General features: G+C 48.7%; 1 protein-coding gene across 3 annotated transcripts in view; it reads left to right on the forward strand.

Annotated features, from left to right (window-relative positions):
* The first annotated feature begins 5,914 nt into the window (after nucleotides 1-5,914).
* Nucleotides 5,915-21,387, forward strand: part of CADM1 (cell adhesion molecule 1) — a 158,881-nt gene continuing 143,408 nt past the window's right edge. The window contains exon 1 of one of the 3 annotated variants that reach the window (XM_031599868.2): nucleotides 5,915-6,181. In XM_031599868.2, coding sequence (XP_031455728.1) covers nucleotides 6,073-6,181 — 109 coding nt within the window. In that variant the 5' untranslated portion in view covers nucleotides 5,915-6,072. Of the gene's footprint in view, nucleotides 6,182-6,255; nucleotides 6,390-21,387 lie in introns of those variants that run through there. The other 2 variants (XM_090123485.1, XM_090123486.1) reach the window with 2 other exon arrangements.

Below are 21,387 nucleotides of genomic sequence, written 5' to 3' on the forward strand. Positions count from 1 at the left end.
CTACTGCAATGACTACATGTTAGCAGAAGTGGTGCTGCTGTTCCCTTCCCTGCAATGAGGCAAGGCTTTCCACAAGTGCATGGGGCCACGTTGGCTGAGATTCTGTGAGTGCTGGGGTGGCAGAATTGTGGAATTGTAGGGGCTGGAGGGGACCCCTGGAGACCATGGAGTCCAACCCCCGCTAAAGCAGTTCCCTACAATAGGTCGCACAGGTCTTGAGTATCTCCACAGAATCACAGAATGACCTGGGTTGGAGGGGACCTCAAGGATCATGTAGTTCCAACCCCCCTGCCTAGCAGGGCCACCAAACATACACCTTTACTAGATCAGGTTGCCCAGAGCCTCGTCCAACCTGGTCTTGAACACCTCCAAGGACGGGGCATCCACAACATCCCTGGGCAGCCTGTTCCAGGACCTAACCACCCTCCTAGTAAAATACTTCCCCCTAACATCCAACCTAAATCTTCCCTCTTTTAACTTAAAACCATTTCCCCGTGTCCTGCTATTATCAGCCCTTATGAAGAGTTTACTCCCCTCCTGGGAGTAAGTTCCCTTCAGATATTGAAAGGCTGCAATGAGGTCGCCCCGCAACCTTCTCTTCTCCAGGCTGAACAAACCCAACTCCCTCAGCCTGTCCTCATAGGGGAGGTGCTCCAGCCCCCTGATCATCTTCGTGGCCCTCCTCTGGACCCTTTCCAAAATCTCCATGTCTTTTTTGTACTGAGGGCTCCACACCTGAACACAGTACTCCAGATGGGGCCTCACAAGAGCAGAGTAGAGAGGGACAATCACCTCCCTATCCCTGCTGACCACCCCTCTCCTGATGGAGCCCAGGATCCCATTTGCTTTCCGGGCTGCCAGAGCGCACTGCTGGCTCATGTTAAGTTTCTCATCTATCAGGACCCCTAGGTCTTTCTCTGCCGAGCTGCTCTCAAGGACAACTCCCCCCAGCCTGTACAGGTGCCTGGGGTTCTTCCGGCCCAAGTGCAAAACCTTGCACTTTGCCTTATTGAACCTCATTAGGTTCACCCGAGCCCAGCTTTCCAGCCTGTCAAGGTCCCTCTGAATGGCCTCCATTCCCTCCACCGTATCGACTGCACCACTCAGCTTGGTGTCATCAGCAAACTTGCTGAGGGTGCACTCCATTCCCTCATCGATGTCATTAATAAAGATGTTAAAGAGCACCGGTCCCAAGACAGACCCTTGAGGGACACCGCTCGTTACCGGCCTCCACCTGGACATAGAGCCATTGACCACCACCCTCTGTCTGCGGCCTTTCAACCAATTGCTTATCCATCTAGTTGTCCACCCGTCAAATCCACTTCCCTCCAGTTTGGAGATGAGGATGTGATGGGGGACCATGTCAAAGGCCTTGCTCAGGTCCAGGTAAATGACATCAGTTGCCTTCCCTTCGTCCACCAATGCCGTCACTCCATCATAGAAGGCCACAAGATTAGTTAAGCATGACCTTCCCCTGGTGAAGCCATGCTGGCTATCTAGGATCACGTGCTCGTTCTTTATGTGATCAAGCATATTGTCCAGGAGGATCTGTTCCATAATCTTCCCAGGCACGGAGGTGAGACTCACCGGCCTGTAGTTACCCGGGTCCTCCCTGCTCCCCTTCTTGTAAATGGGAGTTCCTTCCAGAGAAGGAAGTTCTCCCATCTCTCGATTCCAGTTCTCCATCACTCTGACAGTAAAGAAGCTCTACTTTGTGTTCATATGGAACTCCCTGTGTTCCAGTTTCTGCCCGTTGCCTCGTGTCCTGTTGCTGCACACCAGCAAAAAAATCCCCAGCCCCAACAACTTGGCTCCCTGTAGATATCTACAAACAGTGCTGAGATGCCCTCTCAGCCCTCTCTTCCCCAGACTGAACAGCCCCAGGGTTCTCAGCCTTCCCTCATACAGGAGATGCTCCAGGCCCTTCGTCACCTTTGTGGCCTCTGCTGCACTCTTTCTAGGAGATCTCTGTCTTCTTTGAGCTGGGGAGCCCAGAACTGAACACAGCACTCCAGATGTGTCCTCAAAAGGGCAGAGCAGATGGAGAGGATCACCTTCTCACCATGTTGGCCACACTCTTTTTAATGCACTCTGGGGTACCACTGTCCTTCTTGGCCTCCAGGGCACACTGCTGCTCATGGCCAACCTGTTGGCCACTGGGACACCCAGGTCCTTCTCTTCAGAGCTTCTCTCCAGCAGGTCAGCCCCCAACCTATACTGACCCATGCGGTTATTCCTCCCCACATGTAGGACCCTACAATTGCCTTCCTTGAACCTCCCCAGGCTCCTCTCCTTCTGGTGATGCACTGTTGGTGTTTCCCCAGTGATGATGGCAAGCAGTGGTCCAGCTTTGTCTTTTAGTCTTGCACCCCCCAAAATTCTGAACCAGTCTGTCGTTCATCATAATGGACACCAGATAAATCAAATATAGTGGGAGATGTTTGTACCGTAACAAAAGCGCTGAGTTTATATAAGGAGAGTGCAGAGCAAAGGATAACTTTATCACAGTGCATGGAAGAGCAGAAATTAAGCTTTGCATTTCTTCCTATCCTCAAGCAGAGAACTCAGTTCCTCGGATGGGACAGGTGAAGGGAGATGTGGGGAGGCCCCAGCAGGGAGCTCAGCCAAGGAAGCACACGGCACTTCCTTCCGAGGAGCCGCTAAATCCGAAATGCTATAACTTGATTATTCCTTCCCTGGATTCCTTTTGACAAACTCCTAAATTCTCAAAGAGGTACACAGGATTTAGCCCCATGCTGGCTTTAATGTGAATTGTGTCGCTAAAATTCCATGCAGTTCTTTGAACATTTCAGAGCCGGCGCTTTTCACAAGATCGACAACTGTTTTATTTCTCTTGACAGAATATATGGAGTGAACAAACACTGCCATTTGTAGAGAAATCTTTTTGGTCTCTCAGTCTCTATAGCACCTTTAATCTGAGACTCAAAGAGCTGTGTAAGAATGGAAAGTCCCACAGTACCTGCAGAAGTTAAACACATTGTGCATTATCTCTGTTTTCTAGAGCAGAAAACTTGGGCTTTTTTAGGTTATCTTTTTCCCTTCTTAGATTCATACAGTAAGTGATTGGCAAAGCGAGGGGACGAGATGGAAAGCCATTTTGGCCAGGGAGAGATCTTGGTTCCTCAGCCTGTGTCAAACCAAATAACTGATCATGGTGGTGTCATCTCATCTGAGATGGGCGTAATTAACACCAAATTCTTGGGCTGGAAATCAGGTGAAGTTGCACCCTCTAACCCAATTCCCAGCAGCAGCCACAGAGGGTTGGCAGTGACTTGCATAGGAACTCATTCCATCTCCAGCCTGATGTCTGGCAGCAACTTCTGTCATCCAGCACACCAAATGTCACCTAAGTCCCTCCAAACATATTGCCCAGTGTTGGGTCCAAAGCTTTTCTCATAAGCAGGTAACATATAGGTAGCACACAGCTGAAGTTTCTGGTTCTCTCCATTCCCATTCCCATTTGGTTTGGTTTTGGCTCTGTATGGAAGCTGCTGAGTCTTGGCCTGAACCACTGATTGAACACCTGGAGAAAGGACTGGGTCAGCCCTGAGAGCACAGCTGAAAGCAATTCACCTGTATGACTGGAAGGGATGGAGCCTGGCTGCACCTCTCTTAGACCTCATTTAAAGGTTGATCCCCACTAGGGAAGGATCTTTGGTTGGAGATCCCTCCTTTGTGGAGTCCTTCCTGTGAGCCTGGAGCTTCAGAGCCAGGTGAGCACTTTTTCCTTTGTAACACCATTCCGTTTGCAACAGCCCCTTTGCTGTTATGCCCCTGCATTGCTCTTCCACCACGTTGATCTTTCTGACTGTAACAGGCTCTTTCTCTAGGAGTACGTGCCACAGATTGCAATTGTCATTTTTATTTCTCTTCTTGACTCGAAAACTGAATTAACAAACAATTGATTATCAGTTTTAACATGCAAAAACACCATCTGGTCTTTGAGATGTGCAGAGCGATGAGTCTGAAGGATTGCCACAAGTGGCCCACAAAAGGTTCCTGTGTGAAATTCCTGCTGTTTGTAACCCCTGTGGAGCAGATCCAAGGCTGGGAAATGCCATCTCCCACATGTGTGTTTCTATATCTTCAGTTTGGGGCCAGTTTCCCAGTGCTGTGGGGATGGGTGTTGGGTGCTTTTCCCCACTGCCAAGCGTTGCTGAGGACTCTGAGGGCCACCAAGGGCACAGCCTGAGCACAGCCCTGCTCCCAGAGCAGGAGCAGAGTGGTTTTTCCATCGCTCTGTGCCTCCTGGCTGCTTCCCATGAGAGCCGGGTCACCGCGAGTCTCAGCAATGAGTGGCTGCTTGTCAGTGGGATGTGTCACTTTGGGAGCAACCTTGTCATGTAATGCCAACAATTATATCAGCTACAGTTGTGGGTCAGGTCAGCCTTCATCAGACCTTTCTCTCCCCTCCCCTTCCCCTGCTCCTGCCACCGCTCCCCTCTGGGCCAGCCGCTGTCTCAGCCTGCCTATAACTTGAGCCATCGCTGATTTAATACAGCTTTCAATCACTGCCAATGGGGCTCACGCTTCAATATCATAACTGCTAAACACACTGTGACAAATAATCTGAGGCTAAGCTTCCAGGACAGAGGAAATCACTTTCCTCTTGAAATTAAAGTTGATGCATAATGGAATGCAGTAAGACGTTTCCAGCAGGAACGCAGCCAGGCTTAGAACCTCCCAAAGTCCCCTTCAGTCTGCACAGGATGCAGGAGTCATTTCCTAGAGTTCAGGACTTGCAATTGGCATTCTGCAATCTCCTGGTCGTTTAGCAGCAGATAATCTGTCAGGGTTTGTTTTAGCTGTTGTGATATTGATATTTATTATGCAAATTGCGTTTCTTACTGCTGATTGTTCCGCGCCCTATGAATACTTAAATTACTATAAACCTTTTTACTTAATACGGGTTGTCTTCCCATTTGGTGTTTGAGCAGCAGTAGGTCACAGCTCACAATACTGTACAAAACGGTTGGAAACATGTAATTAAAAATAGACAAACGGGATAATCTGGTGCCTAATGACACAGAGGCAAAGGCAGTCGCTCCGCAGTCTCTCAAGCCCAAGTTGTTTACCAGCACTAAAGTCCTTTGGAGAGGAGGGAATTTAGCATCGTGGCCCAAGATAAACCGGGGATAAATTTGGCTTAGTTACATAATCGTGATGAGTGCAGTGGGCTGGAAGTGTGCATCTGTGACACTGCTGGGGCAGGAAGGAAGGAGCCCTATGCTGCGCCTATAGGGCGAAATGTTCTGGGGATGGATGGGGCTGCAGCATATGGGGCACAGAGAGGTGCGTGCTATTTCCCCAGGTGTGAAACCGGGCTGGGAGCCACGAGGAGGAGGGAGAGCTCTCCCACCTGCGCTGTGACTCAACGTTGGTCCTGAGGGCTTCCAATCTGGGGCTCGGAGGAGGATGGGATGATGAGGTTAAGCTGACGCCTCACCTGCCTCAGGCTCACGTGGGATAACCTAATTAATAATGTCACAGGCACTGATGCCGTGCGGGGCCGGGATGCTGCTGGTTGGGATGAGCTCCCAGATGAGCGCTGCTCGTGGGTTCCGTGCCCCACTCCCCATTTATTAAGGTGGGAGAACAATTCTCCAGGCTCGGTGCGGTTTAAAAAGAAGCGAGAAGGGCCGTTCGTTGACTCGGTGTAAATAGAACTGCTCCAAATCCCTCCGCAGCCCCGCTCCCGCTCCTGGCGGCCGCCGCCCGGCTCCGCACCGCCCCCAGCGGCCACGTTCTGCGAGGGGGGGGGGGCGGGCGGGCGGGCGGCTGGAGCGCCGTGCGGGGCTGCGGGGCGGTGCTGCGCTTAGAGCCGCCCTCCGTTAAAAACCATCCCGGCGGCGGCAGCCCCCCTCCCAGCCATCTTCCCCCGGCCGTCCCGCCGCATCCCGCGCGGCGCCGAGCGCAGGGCGGGGCTCGGAGTAAGTGGGCGTGGTTTAGCTCAAGCCCCGCCCCCTGACGCCGTGACGTCGCGCATCTCATTATCGCGGCGCGCGGTCGCTAGGTGCCGGCGCGGCGGGCAGAGCGAAGCAGGTGCCGGAGATGGCGGCTCGCGCCCAGCACAGCGGCCCGGCGGCGAACGGCGGCGGCGCTCCGGCTCTCCTCCCGCTGCTCCTCCTGCTCCTCTCCGCCGCCGCCATCATCCCTAGAGGTACGGCGATGCCCGGCCCCGCCCGTAGGGGGCGCCTCGCGGTTTTCGGGGTGGGAGCGGGGAGTGCCGCGGGGTCGGCGGAGCGGTGCTTGCCGGGTCGCGGTTTCCATGGCAGCGGCCGTTCTGTCTGTTTGTCCGTGTGTCCGTGTGTCGGCGTGGCTTCGAGACGAGCGGTGCCCCGCCGCCGCCGCCGCCGGACCTGTTGGCAGCTGAGTGCAACTTCCGAGCGCTTCCATGGAAGCTTCCATGGCTTCTCGTGGGAGAAGCGCGTGGTGCTGCGGGGGGGGTGGGGAGGGGATCGACGGGAGGGAACGGAACGGGATGGAATGGATGCGGAGGGATGGAGGGGGGGTTCAGGGGTGATCGCTGGCGGGTGGGAGCCCGGCGGTGCGCTCCGTGCCGCCCGCTATTGTTGCATCGCCCTGCACTGAGCCGAACAGCCGCAGGAGGGACCGCCAGCCGCGTCTGATGGCTTTGATAGAATATCCCTCGTTAATGCCACTTTATATTTGCAGTGTGTCACTGGAGACGCACAAGGCTTCCTTTAGCGGCTCGTGCGACGAGAGGAGCTCGCGTTGTTGGCCCTGCAAGTTTGGGAGGAACAAGAGGGCCATTGAGCAATCTGTTGAATTTCGCTGATACCGAAAGGGGGGGAAGAAAGGAGCGGGCAGCTCTGGCGAACAAAGAGCTTTATTCATGCGTGTGTCGTGCACACTTCACCCCGTCCTCCCCAGTGTCTGTCCGGGTGTGATTCGGGGCTGTCCCGTTCGGTGCATCCCCGCACTGCCATCGCTGTGCTCAGAACGGGGACAGCCGACAGCAGTCATCACTTTTCTTCCTTAATGCTCTGTTCCTTTTGCTTTCGGGAGCGCTGATGGGGTCTCCGAACCCCACTGAGGGCGGTTGGGAGCGGTGGCACAGAGCTGACATCGCTGTCAGTGCTTCTGGCTGGGAGATGGGGGACACTCATACGGTCTCAGCACATCCTGGTGCCGCTGTCCCCAGCGCTGTCTGAAGGCGTTTTGTGTTCAGGTGGTTTCTCCCCATTCACGTTCCTACCAGCTCAGTGCGGAGCGCATCTCCGACCCGGGGAGCTCCCTGCAGCCTGAATTACAGCACAGCCCCGTTGCAGGCGAGCTGTGCTCGTTCTTTGTTTTGCTGTCTGGCTCCCCGCTCCTTCCCTTGTGTTCCCATTCATTTTGAAGGTTTGCTTTTAACTAAAGGCTCAGGTGATGCTCTGGTAGCGTCCTCCTGTTATCCGCAGCTCTGCTAACGGCTGTAATAACCCCAGTGAGATTATTGAAGTGGTGCCAACAGCTGGAAAGGAAGAAATGCAGGGTGTGATGCTGCAGTTACGATGCTGGTGCCTGACCTGTACACTTGGTGTTGTCTGATAGTGGGAAGCATCACCCGGTGTGAACTGAGATGGCGGTGCTGTGGGTACAATACAACTCGCTTGTGATTTTAGTGCTGAAATCCTATAAACCTTGCTTTAATGTATTTTAAACAAAACTTCCTGCAAACTTATGGCTTCTTTGTTGTTTTTTTTTTTCTTTCTTTCCTTCCATTCCTCCCCATCTGTGGTTACCCTCAGTGGCAGCGAGTGCCGGGCAGTGATTGCAGTGTTGGTCCTGGCCCCGCAGGGTCTGCCTGTGCTGCAGTCACAGCGTGCCCAGCTGTAAGTGGGGCTGATGGGGATGGCAGTAAGCAGTGCTGGGGCTCTGATTAAGCTAGGAATGAGATGAATCTCTGTGTTTCTGTGGCACCTTTTTTTTTTTTTTTTTGCGTGTGTGTGTGTGTCTTATCTCGATGCTTTACAGTTAATTAAACTTCATAACGCCCCTGTGAAGTGGGAAGAGAGCTGAGGAGTGATTTTGGCTGATGCTGGGATGGAACAGTGCTAGGGTGGAATGCAGTGGTGCATGATGACACAACACAGCAGCTGAGGAAGAGAACTTCTCAGGAGGAGCTGTGGGAAGCATTGAGAGGAGCGGGGTGCTGGCATCGTGCTGAAGCCAGCCGTGGTGCTGGATGGATGCACGGACATGTCTGAGGACAAGGAGTGTCCTGGCTATATGCTGGGGTATCTGCCAGAACGAGGTGCAGTAGGCCAGGGAAAGACCTCGGATGCTGTGGGGGATGCTGTGAGGTTGTGCTGAACTGAACTCCTTTGGAAATACAGAGTGGATGTGTGAGTGAGCAGGACAAGCCTTCCGATCTGCAGCGGTTTCGCTGAGACTTGGCTGGGCTCTGCCTTGGAAAACACACCGACGTTCTGGTTGTGTTCTGCATGGAATGCAAACACTTGGGGAATATGGCAAGGAAGAGGCTGGTAAATAAAGTAATCCATCTGGATTGCAGCTTGGGCTCATTTGTCTTGCATGTAGGCAGTTGGGCACAGGTTGATACGCGCGACAATCTGGCTGGGGAGCCCCTGCCAAGGAGCTCCTGTGGTTCCCAGGGATGGGAGGAGGAGAGGCAGCTCTGCTCCGAGCCGGGGCAGCTCTCTGCTCCTTCAGCTCGATGGCAATGTCTGACTTGAGCTCTGCTGGTTGTTGCAGTGTGCTGGGTTACACCTGAGGTCAGAAGGAGCCGCGTTCCTCCTGCAGACACCCGCCTTTATCAGGTGCTGTTTGTTGATGTTGCTTTGCTGATTGCTTTGTTTGCGTTCCGTGCTGTCTCTGCTGGGTGTGTAAGGAAGGCTCTGTAAGTGTGTCTGCTCTGTAACCCCACGTATGTTGGGGCCAAGGGTTTGCTCAGGGCTTTACATGCTCCTAATGAGGGGTTTGCTTAAAAACATACTTTACAAAATACCTTTCTGATGTTACCTTTGGGCACATTTTTTGTGGCTGGTTAGTTATAGCTTGGCTAGAGGTTATTATCATAGTTTTAGAGAGGAGTTTAACAATTTGTTTTTTTTTTTATCACTGCTCTTCTCTTGAATGCAGGAGCTCTGCATATCCAAAAGGTGCATTTGCTGTGCACGGTTCAGGGATTTTGAGCAGCCTTCAGAATCTTTACAAGTAACACAAGCTGTAAGTCTGCAGCCTGCTGCGGCTGGAGCCCAGCCAGGAGGTAAATACTTCTGCATAGGAGTTGCAGAGCTGGACGTGTAATCTGTGTCTTTGCTGAGAAATGGGATGTGTGCAGAGAGTTGCGTTGGTTTCTCTGGGGAATGCTGTCTGCTCCTCTCTAGTGGTGTGTGCAACCACGAGCATTAAATAAAGAGACTCTGTTTGGAAACCTGTAATGAAGGAGAGACCCTCGCTGGAATGCTGTAATTAGGAGTGGTATGTACTTGTTTAAGTTTCATCAATCACTTTGCTGGCGATGTAATTGCATGCTGCAGCTCGCAGCTGCTGTTGTGGGTAATGGGAGCTCCACCACGGAACTCTTTGAAGCTGTCCAGCGTGGAAGCTTTGGTGTACTCAGCTTCCAGGCAGTGCAGTAGGCTATTTCTGCATGTGTGGCAGGCAGTGCTGAAGAAAAATACCACGAGGCTTCCATCAAAAATGCAGTAATAGAAATAGGAGTGTTTTACTGCAGGGCGTGATGCTCCCGGCTGGGCTCCACTGGTTGTGCATCTGAGTGCTCCATGCCTGGTTTGCAAGTGCAGGAGCCCTGAGTGCAAGCTATGGAGATGCCCAGAGAGGTGATGGATGCACTGCAGGGAGTAGCACTGGCTGGCCTTTGAGATCCCTTCCAGCCCAAACCATTCTGTGGTTCTTGTAGTCTGGCTCTTCTCATCCATGCCTGCATGTGAGCAGTATCTATCTCCTTTTTCTCAATTTTTTTTTTTCTTCAGAATAATGTTTTTTTCCTCCTTCCTTGTGTGTTTGTTGTGTGTTGAACGTGTTGTTTTCCCTGTTAAGTTGTGCATCAGGTTGTCCCACTGATGAAGTTAGATAGTAGGGAGCCGTGCTGTATTGTGCTGTGTGGGATTCCTGGAAATGTGACTTTGGGGTTGCCCTCATTCACCATTCCATGTTTATCACCACCAGTGATACCAGCACCTTCATGGCAGTGATTCTGGTAGGTGATGTTCTTTCAGTGTGTTCCTGCCGTGTGCATTCAGAGGCTTCTCTGTTCTGCTTCAAACACTTGACTGGGCTGTGCTCAGAGCTTCTAACTGCAGATTAATTAGCGTATTTCTAATGACAGATTCAGGTTGGAATTGATTACGCTCTTCTGTAGTTTAAAAACTCGAGTGGTAACACCTGACCCTACTGAATTCTCAAGGTGGAGCTCTGAGAACAATTGAGACCCCATTAAGATGGCGGTATATAGGATAACAATGATTTTTAAGCACATCTCTGCTCCGAAATATTAAACCTCTGAGGGCTGTAGCTTAACTGAAATGTCTCTTTAGTTGTGCTTCTTTCAAACGTGTGTTTGGAAGTAATGGTGTTTGGAATTTGCTCTCTGCCAGGACCAGGGGAGGTGCTTGCCCCAAATGATGGGTGTCACTGCCCGATGCTCCACTAAAACAGCAGAAATCCAAAACTGGTGCTGCATTTTCCAGTCTCCTGGCTAAGCGATGGGTGCTTGATAGCAAGGCATTACGTTAAACGCTTCGCTCAAATGGCTTCCTCTGAAGAGGTTTGGGTGCTGATTGCCTTACGTGACAGTGAGCATCCCTTTCTGGAGTACACACAGCACCCTGAAAATGAGAGCAATCTGAAAAATGCGTTTGCTCGTTGCATTGAGCTGTGGTACGGCGTGGAGCTGCTGGAGTGCACAGACAGGGAGTGGGGCTGGGGATGTGCAGGGAGCTGGGATGCTCCTCCAGTTACAGCTCCTGGGTACAGAGCGCTGGGCTCAGGTTATGGCTGGGAAGGAACCTCTTTAATCTGGCTGTGTCCTTTCTCAGCAGTGTTTGCAAGTGGCTGGATCTGATTTATAATCTCTTCAAAGGTCTGCCTGCAGAATGGGAGCGTTATTGTGTTCCCTGAGCTATCAGCCAGCGCCACAAGCTGATCTCCTCCCAGGTGGAATCGAGTGGCTTTCTTCCTTATACAAGATGTACTTCAGCACTAATCCAAAACGTGATGGCTTGGACCTTGGATGTGTCAAAACCTGGTGCAGAGACACACTGCTGGAGGTGGATGGGATCTCCTTATGGGGCCACAGCTCTTAAGTGTGTGGTTGGAGTGCCATCACCACAGTGCTGCAGGGAGTAGGCACAGAGAATCATAGAATCGTTAAGGTTGGAAAAGAGCTCTAGGACCACCAAGTCCAATCACCAAACCATCCCAACCAACCCGCATCCCCCAGTGTCACGTCCTGCTCCTGCTGCCTGCAGTGTGTGCCTCCCTGGGAACGTGACAAGGAGGAAAGAAATGTCAGGCAGCAAAGTGACGCTCCCCTCCTCCCCTGCCCACCCCCCATTCAGTGATAGAAATACGACTCTGAGTCTGCAGCATCAAAAGGGAGATCAGAGTAATCGGATCAAGCACGAGAAACTGCTTGTTGCTGCTTTTCTGTTTACAGACAAGGCTGCTTGGCAGCTTCCCTCTATGAACACCTGAAATATTAGTGATGTTCATCTTGAGAGCTGGGGTTATGGCTCAGGAAGGCTCAACAGAAATTAGGCTGGGAGGAAAACTTTCTTCATGCATTTTGAGTATTATGTGTAAAAAGAACTGATGCACTGATAAAGAAGAGCATCTGTCGCATGAGCACGCAGGATCAAGACGAACACTATTGCTTGGTGCTGTTGGGTTATGTGTTTGGTCATCCAATTCTGATAGGTTTTATTATAACGAATTCCTAAAATACTCTCACTGAGATGAGCAGTCACTTAGTACGTACTTATTTATTTTAAATTTGCTTCCTAAGTTATTTAGTGTATATGATTCTATGACTCTGACTTGGGCTATCCATTCCTTGCCTCTTTGCCGTCTTTGTCTGCATGAGCAGAGCATGAGTGGACTCAGGTTGTGAGGTTAGAAAACGTGAGCAGGAGCAGAGGAGCTCTGTGAATGGCCCTTCCTGCTTCCCTGGCTGGTAGGTGATGCTCTCGTTGGCTGAATTTGTGCCTAAATGCTGTTTGTTCATTGCTGTGGGGTAACCTCATCCACTGTTGGGGCAGTGCGTGATGCTGTTCTCACCATCATTCCCTGATACCTGCCTCTTGGAGCAGGGTGGGAGGCAGCTCATGAGCACCATAGCCATCCCCAGGTGGGCAGCAGTGACCACTGGTGTTGAGGAGAGCTCTGGAACGTGGCTGGGGATGTGCCTGTGTCATGTGAAGTGCTTCTGTGGTGACAGTGGGAATCTAGGTCAGCTTAACAGCAACTCCAGCTCTCTAGGCAGATTAGTTTTTTTTTTTTACCACCCTAGTTTCTTACCATGCTGTGCAGAGTCCATAGAAACTACGCCCAGTTCCTTAGCACATATTAACCAACGGGGGGTCAGATTAAAGTGATGTACAGAAACGTTTTGATTTGCAGTTGAGCACTGGGTGTAGTTGGGTTGTGATGGGGCATCCTGCTGAGCTCCTGGTGTTTCCTTAGCTTTTCTGCAAACCAAAAGGCTGTGTGCTGAGTGTGGGAGGTGCTGGGCTCCTCCTGCATGCAGGACCCAAGGATGGTGCTGGGCGCAGGGCAGCAGGACGGTGGGTTTGGCACAGCTCTGCATCATTGTGTCAGTGCCCGTATTAATATCATGTGCTCCCAAGTTGCTGTTGGTTCTTACAAGGAGCAGCTCCCATGGTGGGAAGAGGGCAGAATTCATGGAGCTTGTCCCAGCTTTGTGTTTATGGCTGAAGCATGGGTGCGTGGGAAGATTCTTATGGGTGTGTGAAAATGTCGAGCATGACTTTTCCTCTGTCACTTGAATTTTGCACTTGTGAACATCATTTTCTAACAGTTAACTACTGTTCAAATTAAGACTTCCTCTGTGTCACTTAGGAGAGCATGTAACCATGACCTTATGCACATGGCCATTTGCTGCCACGCTGCAGTTAAGCACCTTTCCTCCTCCTCCTTGCTCAGCTTCTGCTCCAAAAGAGCTGTTATTCATTAACCTTGTAGGCAGAACTGCTGGAGATGCCTCCCATCCCGAGGCTATGGGGCTCTGTCCACTTTAATGGCCTTCTGTTCGATTTAAAGGTCTTACACTCTTAATCGTGCCATATAATCTTTAGTAGGATGTACACACTGAGTCAACTCTTCCTGAATCCATACCTGCCAGTGGCTGCTGCTTCGGCGTGTGAAGTGTAGTTTCATCTTTTCTTTTTGGTAAAAGCAAGGATTAAAGTGAGATAGATAGGAGATTAACACTGTTCCCTTCGGACATCTTCAGGGGAAGATGGAGAAAATTGTAGACAAGAAATAAAGAAAATACTTGGAGGCAAATCATTTCTTGCTGTATAGCAATATATAGAGCTGTGTAAACAGAGGGTTTATAGCAAACCCAATGATGTAGGTCTTTAAATCTCTCTGGGAGAATTTTGAGTATGTGTTTATATGACTCCACCATCGAGGCTCTTTTTTGTAAATTGGGTCCTCAGTTTTCAAGTATGTTAACACAACGTGGTGTGCGTAGAATGCAGAGGCAAAGGTGTGTTAGCTGTCACTGTCATTTTGTCTTTTTCGGGGGGCAGATTTTCATTCTTCAGCTTCGTGTTGAAGTTGGATCACAGACTTGCAGGGGGTGGAAGGGACCTCAGAAGATCATCGAGCCCAGTGCCCCTGATGAAGCAGTGCCCTACACTAGGTGGGATGGTCTATTGATCTCACTCCTGGTTGTGATTGTGGAAGAGGTCTTTAGTGAGAGCTCCTCATTAATGTAATTTAAGTGTTTAGTATAGAATTGCTTTTTTGCCTTACAAGATTGAGGTGTCTTGTGGACTACACACTTGTGGGCATTTGCAATTCACCTTGTCATCTCCCATGCCAGCTCTTCTCCACCCACACCACACCCTCAAAATCTGACTTCTTTGGGCTTATATGCAACGTGGCCAAAGGTGATTGGGGTGAGTTACCATCCTGAGTCCCAGATTATTAGGAACTTCTGGAATTAACCCTCAGCACAACAAGACAGCATTGGTGGGACGGTGTTGTGTATCTGAGACAATCATAGGATGTCTTTGGGTTGGAAGGGACCTCAATGATCATCAGGTTCCATCCCCCCTGCCACAGGCAGAAGTAGAGTGAAGGAGCATTGTTGTGTTATGTATGGACTAAGTATGTTTTCAGGGTTGTTTTCTTCTTTCCCCTTTTGGTTTTTAAGGCAAGAGCCAGAGAATCTTTGCAAAGGCTCAGCTGCTGATGCAGATATTGAAAGAACTTCAAAATAAGCCAAAATTGCCCATCACACCAATTCCCTGCATGTGAGCTCAAGTCTTGAAGAGCTCAAAGAAACTTGTGGTCTATGCAAATCGCCAAGGAATTAAGAGCTAATAGTACTTGTATGGGCTCAGCGGGCAAAGAGGTAGCTTATTTTTTTAATGAATAATTTATTGCAGCAGCGGTGAGGAGTTAAACCTGCTTTCTGGAGCAAGCTTCAAATGGAGTGTGATCTTTGGGGTTTTGCTACTGTGTTGTGTTTCGCTATGAAATGTCCATGGCTTGGTTTCTTCTCAAGGACTTTGTTATGAGCCTGAAGGGCGTTGGGATGTGCACATGCATCTGCTCTCATGGTACAGGCTGAAAAATCCATGTCACGTTGTCCCATCCTCCTCTTTGTTGCATAGAAATCTTTCTGCAAAAGAGGGAGTGACTTGAATCACCCCACAGTAAATAAATAGGCATTAGGAAGCTATTTTAAGCTTGGTCATCTGCTGCTCTGTCTGGGGAGAGCCGAGCAGCCCGACCTACAGAGCTGGCTGTCTGCATTAATAGCTATGGGAGGAGTTTTGTGCTGGGGCAATCCAAAGCAATATTAAAGTTTTAATAGCTCGGTGCTTTTGTTGTGCCAAAAAAAAGAAAAAAGAGAAATCAAATTACTTAAAGAATAACCTTTCCTGGCTCAGCTGATTTATAAATGCCTCAGAAGTATTTTGCCTAAACCTCTGTAAAAGTTGTGTTTGAGCGAACTGGCTGCTGAGCAATTCTTGTCAGTTTAATAAGCGTAATAAAATGGTAAATCCTCGTGGGAAAAAAAAAAAGGACCTCTGAAATTGGTATCTTTTCATTTTAAATTGGTTCCTAGGATTTGTAAGGAATTCAAAGGCAGATGGAGAATGAACAGCTTTGGGTAGATTTTGGAGCAACGCGTTTTTTTTTCTGGGGAATATATGGATGGTGTGGAATGGGAGCTGAGCTCTGAGAAGGGCTGCACGTAAATCACTGCTGCTGGCAGAAGTATTCTTGGGTGTTCTTAGGGCAGCTGCTGGTTCTCCTCTGCACTGACTTCTGTGCTCGCTCTTCTCTCTTTCTGCCATCCATTTGTTCGGACAATCAGCATGCAGAAGAGGGCTGACTCGTATTTACATGATTTAGTTGTAAATACGGTAAGTGTTGATAGATATTGTTGTCAGAAACGCTTACAGCTCCTGGCCTCATTACTGCATTTCTCCCGTGCAGCTCCGTGCATGCGAGCAGCATCCCAAGGGAAGAGCATGAAATGAGCTGTGGTTGTCACGTAGGAACTCCTAGGTGTGGCTGTGTTGTGCTGAGCTATTGGGGAGGTATTGTCTGCCTGTAATAAAGAAGAAATATAAGGTGATCTTTTTTTTTTTTTGTGGGAACAGATGCCATTATGTGGAAGAACTGTTTGGGGAGGATATGCATAGAAAACATCTGTAACACTGTACATTGAGGGCTTGGTGTGAGTGTTGTTCATTGTTGCCACTGGGGTTGAAGATTGGAAGATTTAGGTTGGATGTCAGGGGGAAGTTTTTTCCTATGAGAGTGGTGAGGTGCTGGAACAGCTGCCCAGAGAGGCTGTGGATGCCCTGTGCATCCCTGGAGGTGTTCAAGGCCAGGTTGGATGGGGCCCTGGGCAGCCTGGGTTGATGTTAAATGAGGAGGTTGGTGGCCCTGCATGTGGCAGAGGGGTTGGAGCTTCGTGATCCTTGAGGTCCCTTCCAACCAAAGCCATTCTATGATCAAATGCTTTATTTGCTGGTAACTTTTTAGCTGACCAATACGCTCTGCCTAAAGCACCGTTGTTTAATAGCATTCCTTCCAGGATCCCCACTTGTGGGGTCAGGAAAAAGGGGAGAAGAAGGAATCTTGAGTACTTAGTATGGGCAGTGTAAGCTTTGCAGAGTCACAGATCCAGATGGATTACATGAGGAACTTGACATCTTGTTTAAAAACAAATCATTCATTATGTAGCGATGAATAATCAAGCATTACAGTTTCATCTCTGGAGGTTCCTTTTTTTGGTTGGAATTTTGATAGTTCAGTAATTAAAAGCTGAAAGCTATTACACTGTCTCCATGTTGATCAATTGGTAATTAAAAAGTTGATGATAGATATGGTATTTCATGGGACTGGTTTGTTACGATCAGATTTCCTTAGTGTGTTTTGGAAATTGTCATTTAACTTAGCACTTAAGCGTTTTTCAATATTCATGGACTATTTTATTTGAATGTTATAAATGCCTTTAAATTATCAAAATTTGCATACAGTAATTTGAGATTCTAATGGATCGCATGATTTTAATATGATCTGAAAGGTTGGTTTTCTCTCCATCTATAGAAACGCCTTTCAAGCCTGTGTAAATACTCTTCCTCTGGATGCTCTGTAATTATTTGGCTGTTGTATCATTAATTTGCTGCGGCAGATTGCTGTGGCTGGTTTAATCAGCCTGAATCGAAGGCAAGCACTTAAGTGTGCTTGAGGTGTGACCCTTGTCCTGGGACTTGCTCCATGCAAGCGTGCCCAAGGTGTGCTTGCAGAGGCTGCAGATGCACCGGGCTCACTGTGTGCACATGGAGGTGATGCTCAGGGCAGGCTTTTGCCTTCTGCTTCTGTAGCGTGAAGGCATCAATCTTCCCCCAGGAGAGGCTGCTGCAGATTGCTTGTTTGCAATTGCGGCGTTAAACGAAAAGAGCTGGAAGGATCTTAAGCGGAAGGCTATCAAAATACTGCTTTATTTAAATTGGAGGATTTTGTCAAATTGATTTTCAAAGGGACAAGTAATAGTGGTAAGTAGCACACTTAAAAAGCACAGTACTGTGCTGCAGTATCCATATCTTGGGTACTATAGGGCAGCTTGCAGTGCCAGAGTGGCTCCTGCTCTTTCAGCTTCTGGCTTCCCTGCTTGATGAATATTTGAAGAGTCCAGAGGCCTGCTGAGCCCCTTACAGCTGGGGAAGGGCTGAAGATGAGTTTGGTAATACAATCAGGGATAAAGCAGTCCAAAATGAAGGAAAACTGTGCTGGTAATGGCCTCCTTGATGGAAGATTCATTGCTTCAGGAGTCTAATCTGAGACCAAAATGAAGCCCAAACCTGACACTCTTTGGAGCGTAATGCAAGATTTACAGGTCTGCCACACTCCAGAGATTAAAAAATAAAAAACCTCCAGACCTCCCTTCCTACCTTTGCAAAACTTCAGGGAGAAACAGGAGATTTGTTTTCTTGAGCGCTGAGGGGGGGCGGAAAGAAAAAAAAAGGCTTGCCATCTTTCTGCCAAGACATTCAGATCCCTCCTTTTCCTGATGCTCTAAGCTGGCAGCACGGAGGTGATGGGGGAGATGCTGTTGGGTTGCAGCAGCGGTCCTGGTGCTGTGGGTTGAACCACGTGTATGGTGCAGCAGCTTGGGGCCGAGCAGCCCGGCCGCTTTGCTGGGTGAGCTTTGTTGGTTCAGAAATCCTTCTGGAGCAGTTGGCGACTTGGCTGGGGACAGCCTGGCAGAGTGCCGCGCCAGAGCTGCGCTCCTGGAATGGTTCTGCTGTAATTGGCTTGAATGCAGAGAGCTGTTCAACATCCCTGCCAAAGCTGATCTACTGGAAGACTCCTTCCTATCCGCTAACCTGGCAATGCGGTAAACCTGGGAAGGGAGGCAGGGCTTTGGTAGCAGGCACCTGTTTGCAGGGGGGGGGGGGGTGAGCCCATCTCTCCCACAGCGTTACTGGGATGCTGCTGGAAGGTCAGATCCCTCAGAATGGAAGGGAGGAGAAGGGCAAAGCCCTCTCAGTTCTTCGTGTGACTGCTTGAAGTCCTCCTGTATCCCAGGACAGAGCTCTATGTGCTCACCTAGTGGTACAAATCCTCACTGTTGCTTCACCCATTCTGTTTAGGCACAGACGGTGCTTCCTTCTGTTCCCAGAGGTGTTCAAGGAAAGGGCAGATGTAGTACGTAGGGATGTGGTTTGCTAAGCAATATTGGTAGTAGGTTAATGGTTGGGCTGGATGATCTCAGAGGTCTTTCCCAGCCTTAATGATCTCTGAATCTGCATGAGAGGATGACATGACTGTGGTGTGAACGTGAATGACCTAGAGGCTTTCTGAAAAGCCACTGGTTTAAAAAGCACTCTGTCCTTAGGTACTTGTTGCTTTGTGACAGCTGGTTCCAGTAATTTGTTTTTATAGGGCAGTTTGTAGCAAATGAATGACATGCTGAATATTTTAGTGAGATTTTAGATTATCTAAAGAATAGTTTCTGGTTTACTAATTGGTAGATAATGCTGAGTACATTGATGTTGACATGAGCAAATGGATTTAAAATGATTTTGAAGCGAGCCTCATTAAAAGATGCTCTAATTCAGTCAACAGGAAATGTCAACTAATATGTCCGTGCCTACTCTCAGACCAGACTGTGGTTGTGGTGGAGATTTTACAGGTCTGCATTTACTACAGGCAAATATGACCGCTGCATGTGGATATTGATATGTCTTGCTAAATCCCAGATGACAAATTCTATGAATTCAGCTCATCAGAAGGTGGTAAGTGTGAAAGCTGAATAATAAGGAGGCAGAATTCCTCAAAGAGGACCCGCTTTGATGTGTATTTTGCTATGATGCACAGGGTTTTTGTTGGCAAAGGTGATCAGGTCTTCAGCCTGGATTCTGATGAGCAGATGAGTTCCAATCCAAAAGCACATTGCTTTTAATCCTAAGTAAGGGGGTGGATTTTGCTGTCTCTTCAGGTTTTTAATAAATCACGGCGGTGTCACAGTGCTCCAGCCCTCTTTTCTCGTAATGGGTGAGACACACAGATTAGGATCCACCTTTTGTGAGTCTTCTGACAATTGACCACTTTGCTGTCTTTACAGAGGTGGGTAGTGCTTGGCTGCGCTGCTTCAATTTACCTATATGAGATCCATCAGTGCAGTGGTGATGGGGAAGGCTCCCTTCAGCACTCGCCTGTTCTTGCCCTGTCCAGATGGATGTTGTAAGGGTGAGCCTGGTGGTTTTTCCTCAAAACTTCTCATTAGCGTGTGTTGTAGAAGGTTATTCTTGCAAGCATTCCTTGCTCTCTGGACACCATCAGCTTCAGGTCATACAGAAGGAGGCTGCTTTGCTGCCTTGCAAATGGTGCCAAAGGTTTTGTACTGCTAACAGTACATTTGGCGTAAATGTAACAGTTTCCTCAAAAGACAAATGGGGAAATCAGTGCGTGTGCAGTTCTGGCCTGGCATTAACCCTTGTCTCTTTCAGGGAAAACGAGTTTCTCTGAAGCCTGGGGAATGAAGGAACAAATGCATCGGAGACGCGACTAACAAGCCAAATATGCGCCGTGTTGCATAAACCTATTATGGGTGTAATGTGATATTGTCTCTAAAGAGATTCACGGTTGTTGGGGCGGGCGAGGAAGCGATCTTTTTCAGTAAACTGTGGCTTGATGAATATATTTTTAAACAAAAATGGAGAAACTTAGATTTCTCTTAGAGAATCGTTGGGCTTCTCTTCCACTTTGTCTCTCTAGCTGCAGCCATCTGGCTTGCTTAGGGAACGTGCTGTTCCCTGAAATAAGACTAATGGCTGAAATATTTGGCTTTACTAACAGGTTGAGTGCAGAGGAGAAGATTGCCTGTAGTCTTTGCTAGCAGTCTTTAAATCTTGGAGACAGGGGAAGCAGTGTGTGCGATGTCACAGCTACGGTCACGTGGGCAGAGATGCCACTTGCTCTCCAGACCTCTGTTGTATTGGCAGTACCAAATGCTGACAGTCGATGCTTCTGTTTGCCTACTGCCGTCTTGTTTCCCAGATAGTTATTTATGGCGATGGCTCTCATGCCATGTGTTACACAGTGCAGCATTCGTGTTTGTTATGCCTTCTGGTTGCTGCCCTATTCCAAATTAACAACATCATTGCTAATGTTAGAGGAAAGCTTTCCCTACCAAGCCCAAGAATAGAGTAATAGCGTAAAATAGGATGGGATGAAGTTCCTTTTCTTGGTACTTCCTTGCTGCTTGATTCCCATCCAACTCCTATGGGCTGGCCCCAGAGGAATTAAATGTCGACGTGGGCATACAAAAGCATTTGTTCACCTGCTGACGTCTTGGCTGTGAGAGATGACTGGGAGGATTTACCAAGGCTGAAAGATTCTCTTGATTTCTCTAAGTTAAAACTGAGCAGTTCTGGATTAGCTTGATAGTTGATCTCCATGGACAAACTGTGAATGAAAGCTGCCAGGAAAAAATAAATGAGGCATAGGAATCCTTCACTAAAATACTTTCCTGTACAGCAAGGAATCTTGAAGAGTTTTTTTTTTTTTTTAGAAGGGAGGAGAACTCTCAAAACCAGGAAATCAGCTTTCCTCTGTCATTATGGACATGCCAGGCTTGAATGGGGCTTGAGCTGCTCTGAGTTTTCATCAGTGTCTAAAACTAATAAATACAAGCGTTATCCATTTAGTGGATAATCTCTTTGGTAGATTGCGTGTAGGCAGAATCAAAGGATGCTTAATGTATTACGTTACCTGGGATATTGGGGGGTATTTTTATTATGTTCTGAAAATAGTCTGCGAGATCTGATGTGAAGAGACACAAAAGGTTGGTTGAAAGCAGACAAGAACCGAATCGTTGAATTGAATAAAAACTGCATTGTGCAAGCTGTAATGCTCCTTACCATTCATTACTGCAATTATAATTATGGAACCCAAAGTACTTAATTGGCCTTGCATACTCTTTACGCTGAATAGATTGCATTGTTACTATTTAAAAAAAAAACATCCTCTTATGCATTGCAAATACACGTACGTGTTGCTCTCTGGTTCTCAAGAGGTTTCTTTGTTTATATGATGAGTGATTAACTGAATTATGGATCTCTCCTATGTTGTGTCAAACTGAAATCGAATGGAAGA

This window comes from Phasianus colchicus, chromosome 23 (assembly GCF_987193195.1).
Source record: "Phasianus colchicus chromosome 23, bPhaCol1.hap1.1, whole genome shotgun sequence".
Taxonomy (NCBI): domain Eukaryota; kingdom Metazoa; phylum Chordata; class Aves; order Galliformes; family Phasianidae; genus Phasianus; species Phasianus colchicus.